At 49.7% G+C, this 19896-nt stretch overlaps 8 protein-coding genes across 8 annotated transcripts; 6 read left to right on the top strand and 2 right to left on the bottom strand.

The window, feature by feature from the left end:
- Positions 1-11: 11 nt before the first annotated feature.
- On the top strand, positions 12-1867 carry VTN00DRAFT_2210 (uncharacterized protein; the record flags this gene model as incomplete). Its single annotated transcript, XM_069428404.1, has 2 exons — positions 12-1759; positions 1816-1867. The coding sequence occupies 2 exons, from the start codon at positions 12-14 to the stop codon at positions 1865-1867; spliced, it is 1800 nt and encodes a 599-aa protein (XP_069292912.1).
- Positions 1868-2775: 908 nt separating this feature from the next.
- Positions 2776-4393, top strand: VTN00DRAFT_2209 (uncharacterized protein; the record flags this gene model as incomplete). The annotated part of the gene is made up of 3 exons (XM_069428402.1): positions 2776-2923; positions 3038-3519; positions 3581-4393. 3 exons carry the CDS (start codon positions 2776-2778, stop codon positions 4391-4393), a joined length of 1443 nt encoding a protein of 480 aa, XP_069292911.1.
- A 1667-nt stretch (positions 4394-6060) lies between these two features.
- Positions 6061-8331, top strand: VTN00DRAFT_2208 (uncharacterized protein; the record flags this gene model as incomplete). Its single annotated transcript, XM_069428401.1, has 7 exons — positions 6061-6093; positions 6153-6180; positions 6241-6347; positions 6401-6982; positions 7033-7523; positions 7592-8180; positions 8248-8331. 7 exons carry the CDS (start codon positions 6061-6063, stop codon positions 8329-8331), a joined length of 1914 nt encoding a protein of 637 aa, XP_069292910.1.
- Positions 8332-9348: 1017 nt separating this feature from the next.
- Positions 9349-10338, bottom strand: VTN00DRAFT_2207 (uncharacterized protein; the record flags this gene model as incomplete). The annotated part of the gene is made up of 5 exons (XM_069428400.1): positions 9349-9464; positions 9531-9588; positions 9658-9795; positions 9870-9941; positions 10066-10338. 5 exons carry the CDS (start codon positions 10336-10338, stop codon positions 9349-9351), a joined length of 657 nt encoding a protein of 218 aa, XP_069292909.1.
- A 595-nt stretch (positions 10339-10933) lies between these two features.
- Positions 10934-12578, top strand: VTN00DRAFT_2206 (uncharacterized protein; the record flags this gene model as incomplete). The annotated part of the gene is made up of 10 exons (XM_069428399.1): positions 10934-10954; positions 11027-11047; positions 11109-11151; positions 11214-11291; positions 11358-11394; positions 11447-11517; positions 11576-11913; positions 11967-12323; positions 12380-12500; positions 12559-12578. 10 exons carry the CDS (start codon positions 10934-10936, stop codon positions 12576-12578), a joined length of 1107 nt encoding a protein of 368 aa, XP_069292908.1.
- Positions 12579-13269: 691 nt separating this feature from the next.
- VTN00DRAFT_2205 (uncharacterized protein) lies at positions 13270-14282 on the bottom strand (the record flags this gene model as incomplete). The annotated part of the gene is made up of 3 exons (XM_069428398.1): positions 13270-13566; positions 13623-13713; positions 13855-14282. 3 exons carry the CDS (start codon positions 14280-14282, stop codon positions 13270-13272), a joined length of 816 nt encoding a protein of 271 aa, XP_069292907.1.
- A 2469-nt stretch (positions 14283-16751) lies between these two features.
- Positions 16752-18496, top strand: VTN00DRAFT_2204 (uncharacterized protein; the record flags this gene model as incomplete). The annotated part of the gene is made up of 3 exons (XM_069428397.1): positions 16752-17196; positions 17257-17278; positions 17347-18496. 3 exons carry the CDS (start codon positions 16752-16754, stop codon positions 18494-18496), a joined length of 1617 nt encoding a protein of 538 aa, XP_069292906.1.
- A 226-nt stretch (positions 18497-18722) lies between these two features.
- On the top strand, positions 18723-19541 carry VTN00DRAFT_2203 (uncharacterized protein; the record flags this gene model as incomplete). Its single annotated transcript, XM_069428396.1, has 2 exons — positions 18723-18998; positions 19332-19541. The coding sequence occupies 2 exons, from the start codon at positions 18723-18725 to the stop codon at positions 19539-19541; spliced, it is 486 nt and encodes a 161-aa protein (XP_069292905.1).
- Between the last annotated feature and the right edge of the window lie 355 nt (positions 19542-19896).

Raw genomic sequence — 19896 nt, 5'->3', positions numbered from 1 at the left:
ACCTCCGTTTCATGCGACAACCGGATAGCAGGATGCGACTTCAACGCCTTGTCCTCCTGCTGGCAATTGTCACCTTAGCCGGTCTGTCCATTGTGCTACTTAAGAGTTCTGACGCACCTTTCGATGTAGCTTCAAGTGAACCTTTCGAGCATAGCCTGCCGCCGGATTACAAAAATCTACTGCCTCCTCCGACGGAAAAGTCCCATCCTATCGCCAAACTCATCGACGATGCAGACGCGCGCTTCGAGGAATTGCGGTCGCGACAGTCGACGACATTAGCAGAGGCAGTGGAGGAGTATCGTCGCCGCTATCAGATGCCCCCGCCGCCGAATTTTGATAAGTGGTATGAATTTGCGCGAGCGAAAGGCGTTCAACTGATAGACGAATACGACACTATCTACCACTCATTATTGCCCTTTTGGGCTCTGTCGCCCAAGACCATCCGTGAACGAGCTCGCGAATCGCTGGGTTTTGATAATGCCATGATCGGACTTTTGATAAGGGACGGCAAGGTTACAAAGGTCGAGGGAGGGGGAGATGGCTACAAGTGGCAGCGGGAGGCGACTGTCGGCATGATAAAAGACTTTGTCAAGTATCTGCCCGATATGGACTTGGTCTTCAACACCCATGATGAGCCCCGAGTTGTCGTGCCAAACGAGGACCTTCGCAGGCTGGTGACTATCGCGAAGGAGTACGCAATTCCTAACGCCTTCAAGAACCCATCGCCGACGAATGCGTGGTCAAAAAGGCCTTCCGATTTAAACAAAGGCGATAGAATCGAGGAGGTTCGCACGACCAGGTTCAACCGATTTGCTCATCAGCCTACCTGGACAAACTCTCGAATGTCCTGCCCTGTAGACACTCCCGCCCGCTCCCTCGACGAATATTCTCCGGACAATACTACTGCCTATTCGTACAGCGAACTCGGCTTCATCTACAACACTACAGCCTTTTCGGATATCTGCCTCTCACCGTCTCTCAAGAGTACTTTCGGCTTTTTTGACCGGCCCAATGCGTTCGATGTCGTTCATGATCTGTTCCCCGTATTCTCGCAGAGCAAGATCTCCAGTTTCCAGGATATACTATACCCCAGTCCTTGGTACTGGGTTGGGAAGGTGCCGTATGAAGCGCATAAAGATCATGACTGGGAATCAAAGAAGGACCAAATGTACTGGAGGGGCTCGACAACTGGAGGCTTCTCCCGAGCTGGAGGCTGGAGGAGGCAGCATCGACAGCTGTTTGTGAAGAAAATCAACGCACCGGACCATGCAAAGGTTCTTACCAAAAACGAAGAAGGAAGGTGGATCTCGAAAGATGTCGCGCGTAAGGATTTCAATGAATCCTTTAATGTCAAGTTCACATTTATTGGACAGTGTGACCCGGATGACTGCGCCGCGCAACATGAATTCTTTGAGGTTGTGAAACCGGCTGGGCAGCAGGATGCCTGGGCTTACAAATACCTGGTGGACATCGATGGAAATGCTTTCAGCGGTCGCTATTATGCTTTCCTGCTCAGCAATAGCTTGGTTTACAAGCTTGCACTTTTCCGCGAATGGCACGACGAATGGCTCAAACCATGGGTGCACTATGTACCCCTGAGCCTCAAAGGGGACGAGTATGTGGAGAGTGTACGATATTTCATCTTTGAGGATGAAGGAAAGATTCAGGGCCCACGGTTAGCTAAACAGGGTAAAGAGTGGGCGCAAAAAGTTCTACGAAATGAGGATCTCGAGGCTTGGTTTTTCAGGCTGCTCTTAGAGTAATTTAACCCCTCACTGTTGATTACTCGAACTTCATGCTAACTCTTTGTCATAGGTATGGACGATTAGTAGATGATAATCGTGATAAGTTGGGATTTTCTCTGTGACCTAAACAGGGTTTATTTAAGGACACCTATGTTTGTCCTGCTTCTGTATATGTGTTCTTATTATAATATTTCACGTGCGGTTTATCGACTTCCGAGGGCCCTTTGCATTATTTGCTGAGGCTGCTCGCTTTGTTTTCTTTCTTTTCCTCCCTTTTCATCTTCACCTTATCTGTATCAATACCATTTCGTCGATACGATCTATAAGCGTACCCGACTGAGTACGTGGCTGCATGTCTATAAGGCGCCGGCGTTGGTATCTGGGTCTTTCCCCCCGGGATATCCAACAACGTTGATCATCCCTGCCAGCATATTGATTTAAGAGGAATAGGAGGCATATATGAATTGAATTTTACGAGTTGTGAAACATACCCATATCACCCTGATGCAGATGTAGACAGCAGGCAGTATATGAGGTAGCCGAATTTGGCTCGCCCTATGCCTGTAGCTATGACAGCTTACTAGGTAAGGTCCCTAAGCTTCCAAGGTTAGACAGTGTTGGTAGAGCGGAGGACATGCATAAAAATCCTGTAAGCTTTCCAATACGCAAATCTGCTTGTCTGTTATATAAAAGGAAACTATATAAAAGGAAATCTCCAGTTAAACAGAAGACTATTTTCTGGTGGTCTTGTGCATTAGGTGATGGCAGTGTATCGAAATGCACTGAGCAGATGACTCAATGACGCGGGGTTGCCCCCAGCTCAGCGGCGATACCTGCCTCTGGGGCGACCTCCAGTTTCCAGCACCCAAGGTAAAAAGTGACCACATACTCTTCGAGTTTCTAACGAAATATCAGATGTTCCTGAAGTTATCTAGCTACAAAGCGGGTCGGAGATCATCCTTCCCATCCCCTGATCCGTCAGTGCACCCTCGGGCGTAAAGCTCAGGTGCCGTGAGCCCTCCGATCAGCGATGGCGACGCGGCTGCTGGGAGCTTTAAGCTCCGTCGTGCTCTTCGCTTACGGCCTCTTCACATGGGTCCTGTACGGCTTAACAGCAATATGGAAGGGGGCATTCTTCAAGCGACCGACTGAGAAAGAGAAACTGGAGCTGCAACTGGGTATGGCTCCAACTCCATTAACACTGTGTTCGAACCCGTTGCATCTCCTCTTCCAACTCAGCTTCCCTATGACGGTCATGCACCAATGACTAATTACAAGCTGGTACATATCAGCTCGAGACAGATTCTGGAACCTGTCGAAGCAGTGGACCGGTCTATCACATCAATTTCTGACCTTACGCAATGGGTTCAAGTTTCACTACCTCTGCAGCGACGTCCCGGGTACTCCTGTGAACTCCCGCTCGAACAAACCTCTCGTTATCTTCATGCATGGGTTCCCGGACAGCTGGGCGATATGGCGTCACATACTTTCCTCAGCTTTCATCCGAGACTCGAGCATCTTGGTCGCGGTTGACCTACCTGGATACGGTGGAAGCGACGGGATGAAGAAATACACAGCAACGGAGGTGCTGGAGAGTCTAACGGAGTTCATAGTTGCTGTCAGGGAGCAGTATGGTATTGACCATGACCCGACTGCGCAACCCGGAAGAAAGGTGATTATCGTCGGTCATGACTGGGGTTGTGTTCTCGCCATGCGGCTCGCCGCCGAAGCTCCTCAGGTGGCAGATAGATTCATTCTGACCAATGGACCATTGGTAAGTGTCATAGCTATTGTTATTGTTCTTTGTATACTAACTTCTTTGTTCTGGTATTAAGCCTGGTCTGGTCTCATCGAACGTCCGTCGCCTACTATCCTCCGCCATCAAGATGTTCAAAACATCTTTGAATGCGCCGATCCGTTCTCGCTCGACACTTATCAAGGCAATTGTGACTTTGAAGCCTGTCCTGCGCCAGCTGGTTTTATCAGGCTATATCTTCGTACTGCAGTTGCCGACTTGGTTTGTTCGCTATCTCGGCAGTGGCGGAAATTATTCCTTCCTGAAAGGCGTCCACAAGCGTGCAAACGGAAACGGAGAGTACTCAGTTCGGGATGCTGCAGAGTCTATGGCCAGCACACTGGGCCCGTCAGCAGAAGAATGTAAGACGAAGACAACCAGCGGCGAAGGGTACCCCGCGTCCGTGACAAAGGACCGAGTGCTAGGCAACTTCGAGCACATGGCCAGTTACTACCGGCACGGTACAGCTGTTGGACGTTGGCAGAAGTCCATCGAGACTATTGCCGCTTTGCACGGCATCAATCGTGGAAGCGAGCTTCGACGAATGAGCAGTGGTGCAGGATTATTTGATGACGGACCTCAGGGCGTGCTAAAGGCGAATGCAACCATACTCTGGGGACAGAAAGATATTGCACTAGAGCCGCATTTGTGCCTGGATGGAATATCTGACTATCTTGTCTACAACAGCCAGGTTATCATGCTCCCTAGATCCGGTCATTTTACGCCCATTGAGCGCGAGAGCCGTGCAGCCCTGGAGAAGGCTGTTGAATGGGCAATCAAGGGCGAAAAGGAAGACATTGGTGCGGTTATCAGAGCATGCTATCCTGAAGCGGCCGTGACTGTTCGAAAATGAACCATGCGCCACTTCTATCCATAGCTCCATGACAACTTGTGGGGGCTGTCTATTTGCTCATTAGGTAACCCTTTGCGAGAATACTCTCTCCATTATGGGCTATTATTTATCGAGTCTGCAAGTGATGACATGTTAAATTTGGCGAACAACTGCATTTTCGACACTAATAGAGGGGCTCGCTGGACATACATTTGATCACAATTCTTATCATATCCAGAACCTTCTCTGGGCGTTATTCGTGGATTCGGCTTGCATCTGATTGCTCTGGACAGAGCTCCTTGTGTCTATGTGAATACAGCCTGTAATAAGTTTAAGTAGTATCTAGTCATTTCGAGATACGTTTTATCATTGACTTGAGGGACAAGGCTGAAAATATGACTATCTATGACATGAGTATATAACAAGTAGATATCGACAACCTCGCTGATAACGCCATCGCGGTCGCTTAGGAGCGACTACTTATCTGGCAATCACGCTATTATTGGAAGGGATATTTCCAATGCTGAGAGGATCAGACACAAAATTGTGATGGGTATTGTACGAGTATGCAGCTAACTTCAGTCAAGAATCCCCATTGTTGATGAACACATTAGTGGTGCTCGCACAAGATGGTGGTGGAAGATCAATGGCCGAGGGCTCCCTTCTGACAATTGTATGTCTTATAGGGCTGCCGAAGGCACCTAGCTCTTAGCGGAAGATGGTCACTTGCTATGTTGTTCAATGTGTTTCGGATTTGAGTATACATACCTAGGCGTACTTGTCACTTGAAGATGCTTGAATCAGGGAAATTTTATGAGACCTAGACTTTACGTTTTTGCCGATGGAGACATCCCACTAATGTGCAGTAGGTTGTCATGTCTTTCGGTACCTTCCCTGCCGCTTTTGCTATATTGCGATCTGGGCTTCTTTGCCTAGGGTCTATGACCTATCGTAGTGTCTGGGTACTCTCCAATGACTTCAAAATCATGTGGTTATAGAATAGCAATCCGCCAAGACAGTAGGTAGCAGGGGAGGGGGTGCCGAAAGATATGGCAACCTACTGTACGAAGCGCAACATGCGGAGTAAGTAGTACGGAGAACTTTGTAGTCTAACTGGAAGATAACCCAGGTCCTCGAGGCTGGCCAGCCGTGGATAGCGAGATATTTCATCGGAGAGAAACGGCGGCTTTATCTCCAAGTGGTTGGTTGCCTTCCGGTTTCCAAGGTTGGTGGCGTCAACCTCCGCATGGAGCTAGGGTTTCCAAGTTTTCCGTGTTATCACATCGCCAGCCCCCAGATTAACACCATTGTCTGCTGCGGGGTCATCTGCTTTCTGGAGCCCCCCTTCGACGACTACCTCAATATTGCTCCAATTGTATATAGTCACTTCCTGCCATTCTCTTGCTATATTGCCTCTGATTTGCGTTTATTTGAGAACAGGCTAGTTGCAATATGCCGCCCATTTCGGTCTTGTGATTTGGTGCAGCTTTGGCGTAAGTTCCCCTGTCAGTGTCTCATTATCCAGAAGCGGGGCAGGCGCACACAGGCAGACCAGGGATACGGCTCCCGTCTTGACTCAATTTCGATATTCCCCTTTCCATCCCCATCTTCCTTCAACCTTCAGAGAGTGGAGGCATAGCTGTCTTCCGGCTCCCCTGGGTGCACACTCTAGGGTAACTATTGCAGCTATGGCTGTGAGGGAGGAGGCCGTCTACTGCACGGTGAGTTTCAATCTCGACACACTGGGAACTCTGAGAAATAGAACTGATGAAGTGAGTAGCTCCTTTTGAGCGATAATTACCTCCCTGGTAAGATTCACCATCCCCTCAATACATAGGATCCCATCCTTTATTAGCAATTGCTTGTAGGTGCCATGGTTCTTGCCCATTCGCTACGTGACAATGGGACGAAAGGGAAGATCATTGCTCTCTTCACACCCGAGAGTCTACAAGTGTCTATGATCAATGAACTCAAGGTAATCTTTGTTTCCAGTCATCGTTGACTGCATCTATTGCTGACGTATCTAAGACCATCTATGATGAGATCATACCTGTCCACAGAATTACGAACGGTTCCCCCGCGAACCTACTCCTAATGGATAGACCAGACTTGATTTCTACCTTTACCAAGATCGAACTGTGGCGCCAAATACAGTTCAGACGCATCGTTTATATCGATTGTGACGTTCTAGCTCTCCGAGCGCCGGATGAGCTCTTGTCTTTAGAGACGGATTTTGCAGCTGTCCCAGACGTTGGCTGGCCAGATTGTTTCAATAGTGGTGTCATGGTCCTTCGGCCAAACATGCAGGACTATTATTCTCTGCTTGCACTGGCAGAGAGGGGGATCAGCTTTGACGGTGCTGACCAGGGGCTGTTTAACACCCACTTCAAAAACTGGCATAGGCTGAGCTTCGCGTACAATTGCACCCCAAGTGCAAACTACCAGTACATACCTGCATACAAGCATTTTCAAAGTACGATTAGCCTGCTTCACTTCATAGGGTCGCAGAAGCCATGGAATTTACCGAGACAAGTGCTTCCGCGCGACTCACCCTATAATCAGTTGCTGGGAAGATGGTGGGCTACATACGACAGGCATTATCGGCCTCAGGTAAGTCCTTGTGACCTTTTTCCCTTCTAATCCACGTGCTTATATCCTAGTTTCCTTCGTACGAACCGACGAAGGATGGAATGTCGTCTCGAACATCTTCAAGAAGCTCCCAGCATCCTAGTTCCATGGAGACGACTTCCATCAGCAGTATATCTTCCGTATCGTCTCAGCCAGTCCACGAGCCGCAGCATCCTTACCAGCCCCTTTCAGTATCTGATCAGACGTATCATCCTGAAGGAAAACGCATAGATACTATGGACGCCCACCTTGCGTTCGTCATGCATGAAGACCAGCAAGTACGCCATGTCGGAGAAGAAGTGTTTAGTAGTGCGGTACCGCAGTATGTGCTCGGCGAGGAGCATAACTCCGCATATATTCCTGTCCCCAGAAGATTGCCTCAATCAACTTCTCTACCACGGCAGGTCCACTCTCCACTACCGGAGACTATACTTGCGTCCAATAACCCTTCGCAAAGGACACGTTCCCCGGCCCCAGAAAATCGGCCCTTTTCACCGCCAAAGGTGGAATGGGACGCATCTCGGTAGGTCGATTCTATACCTACCTACCTCTCTGTCTATCTACCGAATATAATAACACAATATTTCACAGAGAGCCTCCACCGGTTAATTCGAAGCCCGAAGCAGTGAATTTGCAGAAACAGACATATACAATGTCAGAAGATACAAAGCTTTTCCAGCCGCCCGAGTCGTATCCCCAGGCACCAACAAATATGTATTATGAAGTCCCTAGCGCGAAACCAGAACCTCGCAAGCTCACTCAGCTGTTTCCATGGGAAAGCCATGCTCCCAAGCCAACTCGTGTATTTTTAGATGATACCACGAAACCCGAGTCTAGAACGGAATCCCCTTTGACAGCCTCGTACCAGGCTGTACACCCATGGCAGACATACTCAAGGACCAATGCATGGGACGAAGTTCCAGAGATTGAACGCTATGTTCAGTCGATTAAACAATCTCGGAAGGGCAAGGTTCAAGTGATCCCTGGAACTGCAGGGTCTACCTCTGGAGGGCCAGTTAGGGAACCGAGCACCAGACCTACCGATTTTCCAACAGAATTGGAGCGCCCAAGTCTTCCTGTCACTCCTGCACCTATCAGAAGACGGTACGTCTGGGGTCAGGAGCAGAATTCCACCATGGAATTACCCGCTGCCAAGGGCGTCCCGAACCAGGAGGATTGGGTGGGTCTCACGGTTGACGTACTTCTACACATCCTACGAGCAACGTACTTATACTGGACGTTTACAGAACCCACTAGCGCGACTCGAGGAGCTTCGACGTCGACAGTCTAAACTCCTCGAAAGAAATATACTCCTTGACCGAGAATCATGATCCAGGCAGAGGTGACCGGAAACTACTACCTAGCTGGAAGCCCAAAGAATTGTCTCGACAAGCCGTTTATCTTCCCTATTCTCGACTCTAGAGTCTTTTATTTATAATGTGTGGTGATATCTGATCGCGAGAATACATAATGCTTTGGCAATTTCGGAGCCCCGCATGTCGCAATTGTGCTCTCTGGCATCGAAATTCTTTTTCAAGCATCACTCATGTTGTTTCCACTCTATATCAAATCATCGTTTCTCAGCTCATCATTCCATCTTTCATTAGGTATATTTAAAATGCATGAAGTCTTTCGTCTCCGTTGAGATGTATACTAGTGCAGCACTTTAATTACCACTATATGTCTTTGTCTTTGGACTTAGCCTGGGCTGCGACATTGAGAAGCCAACTGATACGTACGGACTGTTGTTCTGTTGTCCTTTTTTTAGACTCAGCAATACATTGACAACAAACGACACGGTTTACGAGTCGCTGTCACCTCATTATGCTTGCTATTCAAAGTATTATCGAATATCGCATGGCTCTATTTTTGAACCTTTAAATTTCGCGCACTGTGCCACTTCTGAGAATCTCCGGCATGGTATTGTTGAAATCTAACAAATTCATAGGCATGTGATGCTTGCTATAAGGGGGTTCTTGATTCGTTGAGTTATCCAATCCTGGAGTGAAGCTATGCAGTTCCTTGAAAGAGAAAGCCCTGCTGGCACAGCAGATCTATTCGTAACACGTCTCATCAGTCTCATCCGTCTACCGACCATGAAACCTGAGACTAGAGACAACGTCTAGCAAAGCCACGCCTCTGTGCCCCTAAAACGAGACAACCACTTAAAGAATAAAAAGTTCGGACCGAAGAGTTGCAGACGCCTGCGCCTGACATCAAGAGGAATGAGGATGTAAAACACACCAACCAGACGCCACAGGAGAACGCCACGAGAGCAAAAAGGAGTGAGCGGAGAAGACCACATAGGAAAGCACCGCAGGTGGGGAAATCTAGAAAAAGAGCTCTACTCAAACCCTTTTTCCTTGTCGAGAATAGAAATCAGACTGTTTGATGTGCTGTGATCGGCCGGTTTTCTCATCAAATAGACAGAAACCGTAGTTAGCAGCGTTTGGTGGTGTATAGACTAGAGAAAGTATTAGATCTGTACGCATGTCCCTTCTTGGGGTGCAGAGCAGTAGAGCTCACGTACGATGCAGTGAGATGGCAAAGTTGTTAGGGTCCGGATTGGAGATCTTGTGGAGTCCGAGCTGGGATGGGTTTTAGCCGCATTCCTTCTTTTCTTCCAGAACAAATAAGTATGAGGGATGTCAACTGACTTTATCGGACATGTAGGTTACTTGGTTTTCGCCGTAGACGGTCTGCCTCGTGATCCGCAGGGGCGACGTTTGGCCATCTTCGATTTTCTCTTTCTCCGGCCAGGCATACAGCGTCTCTTGGAGGGAACCTTTTAGGATCTAGATGTAGTGTGCAAGTCAGCGCTAAATGCGGTAGAAATGCGTATTCATCATAATCGCCAAGGCGGAGTTACCTTCATGACACAGTGGGCATTAGCATGATCATGGATCGCGCTTCCTTTGCCTGGGGTCCAGACGAGGATGAGCTAGGTGGGCCGAAGAGCTGCTGTCAGTCATCCATAGGAGAGCCACATCTTCTTAGGGTACCCATTTGTGGAGGACATCAACAAACTATGCACCACCCTGCGCACGTGGTACAATGTTTCTTACCAGATTGCTCTTCCCGTTGCCTTCATCTACTAGGTTCCTGGTATACGTCCTGCTCGGGTCCCCCAATGCATACTTTGCCCATTCGTCCTCATTAGACGTGTACTGCTCCATCAGTCGCTGGATGTCGAGAGGATCAACGTCATCGGAGTCGAGGCCCGAGCTCGGGCCAAGGGCGGCGCTGAGGTCCTGGACAAGCTTGTGGAAGGCATCTAGAGCGTTGTTGTCGTTGTCGGAGATGGAAGAGGACTCGGAGTCATGCCTGAGGAACGGCATCTTACTTTCGTGTGCTTTGCTTGGGCGTTCTGGCCAGGTCTACTGTGGACGGCGAAGTGTAAGGGATATCTGTGTCGATAGTTGATGGGAGTAAAGGATGATGAAGGTACTTTCGATATTATCGGGATAAAAGATATAAGAAGCCAGCCTGGACGGAATGCCAACAGCTCAATGTATCCAAGAAGAAGAGGCGGTGTGATTTTACAGAGCTTTATGCTCTCAGTCAAACAAACAGAAGCAGCGACTTGGTCTCTATGCACTTACACGGAGCACGAGATGGGATCGCGCGATCCTGCAGCTAAGCTTGCCACATAAGCGGCGGTCAATCTGGAGCTGCGTCCCGACGGTAAGCGGCCGTTGTTTGTGCCTGAGGCATACAACCCGCCAATGCGCCTCCACCGCCCGCGCCCGATCCAAGAAATCGGAGCGGCGGCGAGCACAAATTCAGCGATTGTTCCTGGAACAACAAAGTTCTACACATCTCTGACCTGTCTACCTGCACTCTAGCTTCCTGAGCAGGCTTCCCAGGCTTCTCATACCAGTCTCTCTGTTTTAATTGCGTCGAACAGCGCTCAAGCTTGAGCACTAGAAAAAAATGGCGACGACTGTGGACAAGGTTGGACGGCACGCTGCATCCCCCCAAGTGTTTGCTGGACGAGCGCCACTGACGAGACGATGATCCCAACAGATCAAGGAAATTGAGGCCGAGGTCCGTGACTTTTCACATGCGAAATATTGGCGATGCAACTTGGAACTAACGGTTGTCTCAGATGGCTCGGACTCAGAAGAACAAGGCGACGTCGTTTCACTTAGGTATGCGCGGAACGGAGTTGATGATACTGCTTCTGAGCTATGCGGCTGACAGCGAGATACAGGACAGTTGAAAGCTAAGCTCGCGAAGCTGAAGAGAGAGCTCCTGACGCCGCAGGGCGGCGGAGGCGGAGGTGGCGGTGGTGAGTACTTCTCTAAGCGGTGATATATCGATATGTAGTTCGGCCGCTGACTTCAAGCGATTCTAGTTGGTTTTGATGTTGCCCGTACAGGTGCCGCGAGTGTGTATGTGGTTTTGACTGTTTTGAGCTGTGGGATGGTTGCTGACATCTGATAGGGGATTCATCGGCTTTCCGTCTGTTGGCAAGAGTACCCTGATGAGCAGATTAACGGGCCAGCATTCTGAAGGTCTGTGATAGGATCAGGTTCATGGCGGTTGTGGTAGAGGAAACTGACTCATATGCAGCTGCGGCCTACGAATTCACGACCTTGACGACCGTCCCCGGACAAGTGATGTATAACGGTGCTAAAATCCAAATCCTCGATCTGCCCGGTATCATCCAGGGAGCCAAGGATGGCAAGGGTCGTGGACGACAAGTCATCGCGGTCGCCAAGACTTGCCATCTAATCTTCATTGTCCTTGATGTGAATAAGCCATTGACGGATAAAAAAATCATCGAGAACGAGTTGGAAGGTTTTGGAATTAGGATAAACAAGCAGCCACCGAACATCGTCTTCAAGAAAAAGGACAAGGGTGGTATCTCCATCACTAGCACTGTCCCATTGACGCATATCGATCATGATGTGAGTTGTCACTGTGGTGTTGAGATGAGAAACAGCTACTAAGATCACGCCAGGAAATCAAAGCTGTCATGAACGAATATAAAATCTCGTCTGCGGATATCGCTATCAGGTGCGACGCCACCATTGACGACTTGATCGATGTCCTCGAGGCGAAGAATCGAAGCTACATTCCTGTCATCTATGCCTTGAACAAGATAGATTCCATCACGATCGAGGAGCTGGACCTTCTGTACCGGATACCGAACGCGGTTCCGATCAGTTCGGAGCACGGCTGGAATATCGATGAATTGCTTGAGGTGATGTGGGAGAAACTTAATCTCCGGAGAATCTACACCAAACCAAAGGGAAAGGCGCCCGATTATACAGCTCCTGTCGTACTCAAGAGTAATGCTTGCACGGTTGAAGATTTTGTATGTTCTCAGACCTTATCTGTTCTTACAAGAAGTCAAGCTAACCAAGGCATCAGTGCAATGCTATCCACAGGTCGATTGTGGATCAGTTTAAACATGCCATCGTCTATGGCCGCTCCGTGAAGCACCAGCCGCAGCGAGTTGGCCTTAACCATGAGCTTGCTGATGAAGATATTGGTCCGTGATACCTCCCTGTCGATCCTATGAGCCCCTGGATACTGACCGTCTGTAACAGTTACAATTGTCAAGCGATAAAGGCACTGGAAATAGACACTATTCTCGTACCCCGCATGGCGAACAAGGAAGTCTCGGCGACTGTGCGATAGGTGGTTGGTGCGTATGGACCTTGCCGTCATGAACATGTCTTACATGGAGAGTGCTCGATAGTGGCGGCATGGATCCATGCGAGACGCCACACAAAGTTTGACAAGGAGCGGGGAGCACGGAAGAACGCACTGCGGGCTAAGGCCCTGATTCCAATAGCGCCTAGCTATTCCGGATCGATCGTTGAGTCTGAGTTTGTCCAGGCGACTATAACGGAGTGCTATTATCAGTCCTCTTTTATCAGGGATTGCACGACATAGTCTGTCGGGATTGACCAGGTCGAGGTATCAGGAGTGACGGAGGGAGCAGAATGAGGCGGTTAATCAGCACTACACGATGATGTTCTGAAACGGTTCTGAAAACATGGTTAGAGAATTTGGATTTTTCGATGTCTAGGAAATGCAGCAAATCTAGTTCGAGTTCGAATTGAGTTGTGGAAGGCATGCATGCCTTCGACTGCTGCGTGGTCCGAGTCTCAGACGAGGTAGTCAAAGTTCTTTCAGGGTTCAGAACGGGGTTCCTACAGATAGAGAACACGAGTAAAACGGGGAAGAGCAGAGGAAAGGGAAAAGAAACTTTCAGGCGGGCGTGTGGAATTTCGACAACGGGGGTGCTATGGTACTTAGCAGAAGGTAGCCCTTGCCCTTGTCGGAAGTCCCTCGTACGGAGGCTGGCTGAAGGGTTCAGGGGGTACGCCAGTCGCCCGACCGCGATAGGTCTCGACTTCTGCGGTCATCGAGGCTCGAGGAGGATCTGTCATTAGATGGTTAGGTTGTGCCGGGTCTCCACGACGGTCCGGACCTCCCTTCCCTTCCGAGGCCAAATCAGATGAGGAAAGTGCGTACGGAGACGGGACAATCATTAGATAGGAACATCTTTCTCCGATCTTAATGTTGGACTGATAGTTGACGTCCGTCAACTGGTGGCGTCAGGATCTACTGGAGCCAAGGACTACGGCGTACGATACGGTCATGCGGCTCCTGTAGCAGGACGAGTCAACGACCGAGCTCGGGGCTTGTCTTTCGTCATGCTTGGAGATCTCCCAAGTGAGGATCGCCTCGGAGACCTGGAGATCTCCCTGGTTTGTTGCTGCTATGCAGTATGTAAGTACGGAGCACTACGGAGTACGCGGTGGTGACTGGTGGTAAGCATATGTCTGCTCCCCCTGACGGTCCCCACTATTCAGGATAAAATCTTCGATAGGTACGCTGTAAGGTAAAGACTTCCAGTGTAGATCCCGGCGCTTAGGGAGTGCCCGACGCTAGCTACCGTTCTCTCTCTCGTGTCCGTCAGCGTCGGGAACGTGCGCCCGGCATTTGTACTGGACGCCGTACCTAGTACATGGACGGGGTACGGCGTCCTCAGACCCTCCGGGCGGTGCAAGTGCAGGCCTAGTACACCGTACGCATGTACATGCTGCAGACAGGCATCTCCGTCATCATCGTCGCCATCAGCCATAACCCGCAGAACCATCTGCTCACCTGCTCGAGATCCACGATGACGAAGGTCGAAGAGCAGCTCCTCGGGTAGGAGAATAGCCCGCACAGAGTGCTCCTTGCCCAATGCGATGCCGGCATCCGCCCCCGACTCCACACAACCTCGAAATCTGGCGGCGGACGGGCCAGAAGCAACCATGATTCATCGGTGATCTCTTGTCGACAGGACCGAGTACGGGATGCTACTCAGTCCTATCTTCTGAATGCTCGACCAACTACGGCGAGCATCCCATCCCGCTGTCTATCGTTTCTTGATCCACCAGGCCTGCCAATATAATCTCCCATCACACGGCCAGTTGCCGCCGGAGGATTCTGGCTGTCATTCGTGACGAGGGATTCTGTTCCTGACAGGCCTGTGGCCAGATGCTCCCAGCGCCATGCGTCGTGGTATTGATCAATGATTGCTCCATGTCGCACGATGCTTACTGTCCGCCTCATTTCGGCTGCTCCTCGGTCCCTACAAGCTACCGGTCAATGCAACAAGCTGTGGACGACGGCCATCGGCACCTGGCCCGCGAATGGACTCGAAATCATCAAGTCCACCTAGCTTTAGATCCGGCTCCCTTCAAATTTGGTCCCTGACGGCTTTGACAGGGCACGGGAAGGGCCGGGCGAAGTTACGAATAAACATCATGGTCGAGCAACTCGAGCGCGGCCGCCCCCCCTTGCGCGAGCTGCTCCACACGGCGAGCTTGTCTTGATTTGCCTGGTTTCCCCGCGGCCGTATCATTGTGCCTTCTCCTCCACGCAGATCGAGTGGAGCGGAGGGATAATATTGAATTCCTCCTCGTGGTCATCCGACGGGCGGAGTTGGCCTGTCGGGCTGAAACTACTACTGAGAAGGATTGGGATCTCCCTTTCGTATGACGGTGGAGACCGTTCGCAAATCACCCATCTGCAAGGCTGTGTCATTTAGAACCACTTTTCGGGCCGTCTCGACAGCTCCATCTCCAGACTATCCTCCGTCTACCATAGCTCCTCCGGAGCCATCCACACAACGGCGAGAGCGAGATCCTCCCGATCGTCCTAAGACACCTAGGTCTTAGGTGCTTTTGCCTATCTGCCATCTAAGGATTTACAGTACATGAGTGGACGCCGCTTCGGATGCCCTAGACTGGCGGAGTGGATCTAGGTGGGTCTGTGGACTGTGAGCATCTACCCCCCCCCCCCGGCCCGGACCTCCTTTGAGTCTTAGTCCTCTTTGCTAAGGACTGAGCTCCTTGGCTGAAAATGCCTGCAGAACGGACTTGTTCTACCATGTATTGGTACTTGTATTGTATCCTCCAGTCGCGGCTTTCCCCCGCTGTTCTGTGCAGGTACCAAATACTCCTCAGTACCGGGTCGGTTCCAACGGCAATTACGTCGATTAACGTCTCAGATATTGACGAGGACGAGGATCTCGTGGTCTCTTCGTCCACGGCTCTCACAGGAGGCATTCTTCAACTTTAGCGCCCAAAATAACCAGCCTGTGTCGATCGTTCTTGCGATGATCGTCTGGGATACCAGGTGCTATTAGTTGGATTAATTTCTCGCTTGACGATAATGTCTGCGCTCTTTGCGAGAATAATTCCAAGACGACCACTCCGTACGGTTTTTTTTTGCCGTCCTCGTGCCTGGAACTCGGCCAGTCCGTCCACCAATCGTCATCGTCATCAGCAACTTCGATGGTTGGAAGTCAGTTGGCCTTGCACCATCGGTGCTTAAAGGTCGTATAGCGTTCCTTCTTGACATTCCCAAAATTCCCATACTGCTTCAACCCTTCTAGTTCAGGGAACTTTCCCATGTCCCCAAATTATTGTTTGATCCACTGTGATCGGGCACCAAGGTCTCGCTCTGCCACGTGCTCAATTGTCCTCCTCACTTCCAACACCTCATCTGGAGCTCGAACGTCCGCCACTACTTAATCAGCATGTCGGGATTTCTCAATCGCTATTTGACCACCGGGAGAGACGTCACGTTTGGTACGGTATTCTGATACCCCCGTCTTACGTTCCCTTACACAACGGTAATTTGGCTTAAGAATATCCCCCGTCTAATATATCCTTGAACCAGCCAACCAGCCACTCCTCACCCCACCATTTTCCTTACAACTGCCAATAAGTTTGCGTCTTCTGGTCATTTTCTCGCTCTAGCTATCATTCCCTCGCTTTCTCCGTTGCGCTATCTTGCCAGTCTTTGTGTCAATTAGTCTCCCGTTGAGTTCATCGTCCGTAACTCCACTTATCGTTTCCCCTGTGCCCTTCCCTGGCCCTTTTTTACATGCCCTATCCGCCCACTGCAGCGCACCCACCACCCGCCCCTCACAGCCCTTCCCCATCCTGCATACCTTGTATTCGTAGCTGCCTTATAGCCGCCGCGCATATTGATAACTGTATCTACGTTTAAAACACATCCGGATTGACTTTTGTCTCTTTGCGCAACCACCTGCTGCGTGTCCACCTCACGTTTACCATGCATCACTTCTTCTCTCATTGAATTTTTACTTCAGATCTCGCTGCTATCAACTCGTGGCTGATCGGATTAGGTCGTGTGCGCTTTCATTGACATCTGCGTCAGTGCTGCATACCATCCTTCCGCACAAGGAAGCGAAGCAACATCTTTCCCACCCATGGAAGTCTCTCCTACTATGGACACGGATACTCATCATCCGCAAGAGAATGAGTTTGGTACATCTCAGTGGGTTGAAATGGGCGGATACAACCCTCCCCAACATACACCCTCCATGCCAGACTACCATGGTTTCGGCTACGCGCCTTCACCCATCATGCCGATGGAGCCCTCATACAGCATGTCAATTCCACCGCCTTATGCATCGCTCTCTTTGACCATGCCGTCGCATCCATGGCCCAGTATGTTGACAACGCAATCGCATTTCTCTGAAGCGACGTTGCCACCGACGCCGGTACCAACATCCATATCACCCCCTGCCCCTGTGCATCCGATACGCACGTCGAGTGGACCTACTCCGCGTAGGACTTTAACAGACGAAGACCGTCGACGTATGTGTCTCTATCACGAAGAGAATCGGTCGGCCAAGCAGACGGACATTGGAGGTAACTCTACGAAAGACCTACTTTGCCCGAATACCTTTTTTTGCTAATGAAACTAAATAGCACTGTTCGGAGTGGAACGAAGGTAGAACTATTCTTTCCTCAATTATAATTTGCGCTTTAGTGTTACCCTCTTCTGACACCTCAATGAAGTACTGTTTCAAAGGTCCTGCGCCAGAAGGAGAAGTATCTTAACCCAGATGATGGGAGTCGATCACCGATCAAGAGAGCAAAAGGGAGAGTTCCAGACATTGAGAAAGCGTTATCAAACTGGGCAAGAAATTACCAACGCCAGGGCTACCCTTTAACAGACGCGAAGATTAGAGAAAAAGCCCATTTTTTCGCGACCACTTGCGGCAGTCCTGATGGCGGTCAGAAAATTCTCACCACGACCTGGCTGGAAAAGTTCAAACAGAAGAACAACTTGATGGGGACGAAGTCTCGCAAGAGTTCTATTGATGCTGTGAGCGACACAGGAAGCCCTATGCAGCTCAACACCAACTTGAGCGCAACCCCCAACGCTCAGACACCAAATGGGGTGTCGCCCATATCACCAAGCGGGTTGACAACGCCATCTCCAATGTCCCCGACACAAAGCCAAGACAGTTTGAAGAAGGAAGGGTCAGACGGGGCCACCGACTTCGCTTCCGAATACCGACATGCACACTCTCAGAGCACCACTTCCCTCGACACAGCGCCTTCTCTTTCAGCTAGTCTGACGAGCCCTACCTCACCTTTTGTTTCCTCCGATAGTCCTTTCACTCCTACAGCAAGGTCACGTGTCCCGTCGATCAGCAGCAATTCTAGCAGACCACGAAGCCAGACATTTCCTATCACAAATGTTGATCCGGGGTCGATATCTGCTAATGGGTCGTCTGATCAGCTGAACATGCTGCAGCAGTCGTTGTCGGTCTCAATACTTGGTTCGCCCCTTGAAGAGGAACCAGAGATGACCACGGGTTCCAACGAGGCCAACGTGATCAAACGAAACCGCAGTAACCCAGAGATCAATGCTAAGTCAATGCAACCACCTCCATTGCCCAAGTCGAATACCGTCTCCCCGATCAGCGCTCCTAGCTCTCCTACTCAAGACGAGGCACGGAAAGCTTTGGAACTCGTGCTGAACTATTTTCAGAATCAACCCTCAGGGCTCGCGGCTCAAGACTATATAACGATTGGGAAGCTCATGGAAAAATTAGAACTCGCGCATAACCAAGAAGTCGCGCTTCCAGGGGGACTACACCGTATCGACGAGCATGTGGACGGGCCCCGCAAGAAGAGAAGTATACACACCTTGAGTTAAGGCAGGTGTGAGTCAGCATCACCATCATGCAATATCGGTTCTCAGCAGGCCATTGTTTCTATTGTGTCAATAGTATTACACATACTTCTTTGATCGTTATTTTGTGTCAACGAAATTTGGAAGCTTTGAGGGCCTGGAGAAAAGGATTTGAAAGATGGAATATACAACCATATGAGGGCGACCTCATTTTGGAGTTTTAAGGTTGGATTTTGATTTTATCATGCATATGTGGGGGAACTACCAGCCGGCCCGACCGGCAGACAGTTACGTGGAACAAGAACAAGGCTGCAGCAGCAAGAGATGCACCATGCATGTCTCATGTACCGACTACCGACTACATCTGACAGGACCGGCTTTCGAATACTACTGGCCACATTTCAGAGGCATGTCCCGATCTTTCCGATGTTCTATGATGCGTGTCGTCGACGCCAATCTGTCACTGGCCGTCATCCCTTTTCAAATTGATTCTCAGCTTTCGGCCGCCATTGCTCAAAATTCTCCGGTCAAATTATTACCGGGGAGCGGATTGCGTATATCTACGTCCCGCCTCTCAAAAGGGCGCTCGTCCATATGGATAGCAGTTCAATTCCGGCTTTAGTGGAGATTGCGTTGCTGCATGCAGCCTGTTGTCATATACTCTGGATTATGCATTACCAGGGATGTCTTGATGTTTTTCCTTTCGTCGATCATGCTTTCTTTGACAATTGTTTCCAGCAATCGCGCTTTTACGCTCTATTGTTTGAGTTTACTTCTTGATCGTCACTCTGCTTAGCAGCACAGACGACTTTCGAAGAAGCGGAAGGACAAATGACCTCAGAATGTAACCGGAAATTAGGTCAACCCTCCACAATTCCCTGTTCCTTTTCTGCTTCTATTTCTTCCCTGTCCCTTTCTCTTTTTCTATCACTTTGTCTCTGATCATCGGAATTCTAAACTTGAACCGCTCGCGCGGAAAGGCATGGTTAAGGTCAACGGCACATTTTTGTTGGAATCATACGGCCTGGGCAGGACTGGGTTACTGTTGGGCAAATTATTACGTGGCTAAGGCTACAGGAAAGCATACTCCCCTTCCAATACCTTCTATCTGGCTACTTTTGTTTTTACTTTTCTTTTGGTCTCCCACCTCTATATATATATTATCTTTCTCTATTTATCTCTTTGCACAGAAGCTCGCGTCCCCCAACTTCACACTTCCCTACCTATCTCCTACTTACACTGTTGATACCAGTAGCCGCTCTACTATTCCCAAAAATACCCCTACCTACCCCTTTCGTTATCTCTACTCCGATCTAGCTTCTTTCCTATATTTCTTCCCATCATCCTTTTATGTAAAAATTCCATATTTTTTTTCTCAAATCTTAGCAAGCGACCTCAACCTGGACAAGTACAAAACTCTATCC

The sequence above is a fragment of the Thermoascus crustaceus genome, assembly GCF_041956765.1.
Source record: "Thermoascus crustaceus strain CBS 181.67 unplaced genomic scaffold VTN00scaffold_1, whole genome shotgun sequence".
In the NCBI taxonomy this organism is placed as follows: Eukaryota; Fungi; Ascomycota; class Eurotiomycetes; order Eurotiales; family Thermoascaceae; genus Thermoascus; species Thermoascus crustaceus.
Note: the sequence above shows the minus strand (reverse complement) of the source record. Positions and strands in the feature narration are given on the sequence as shown.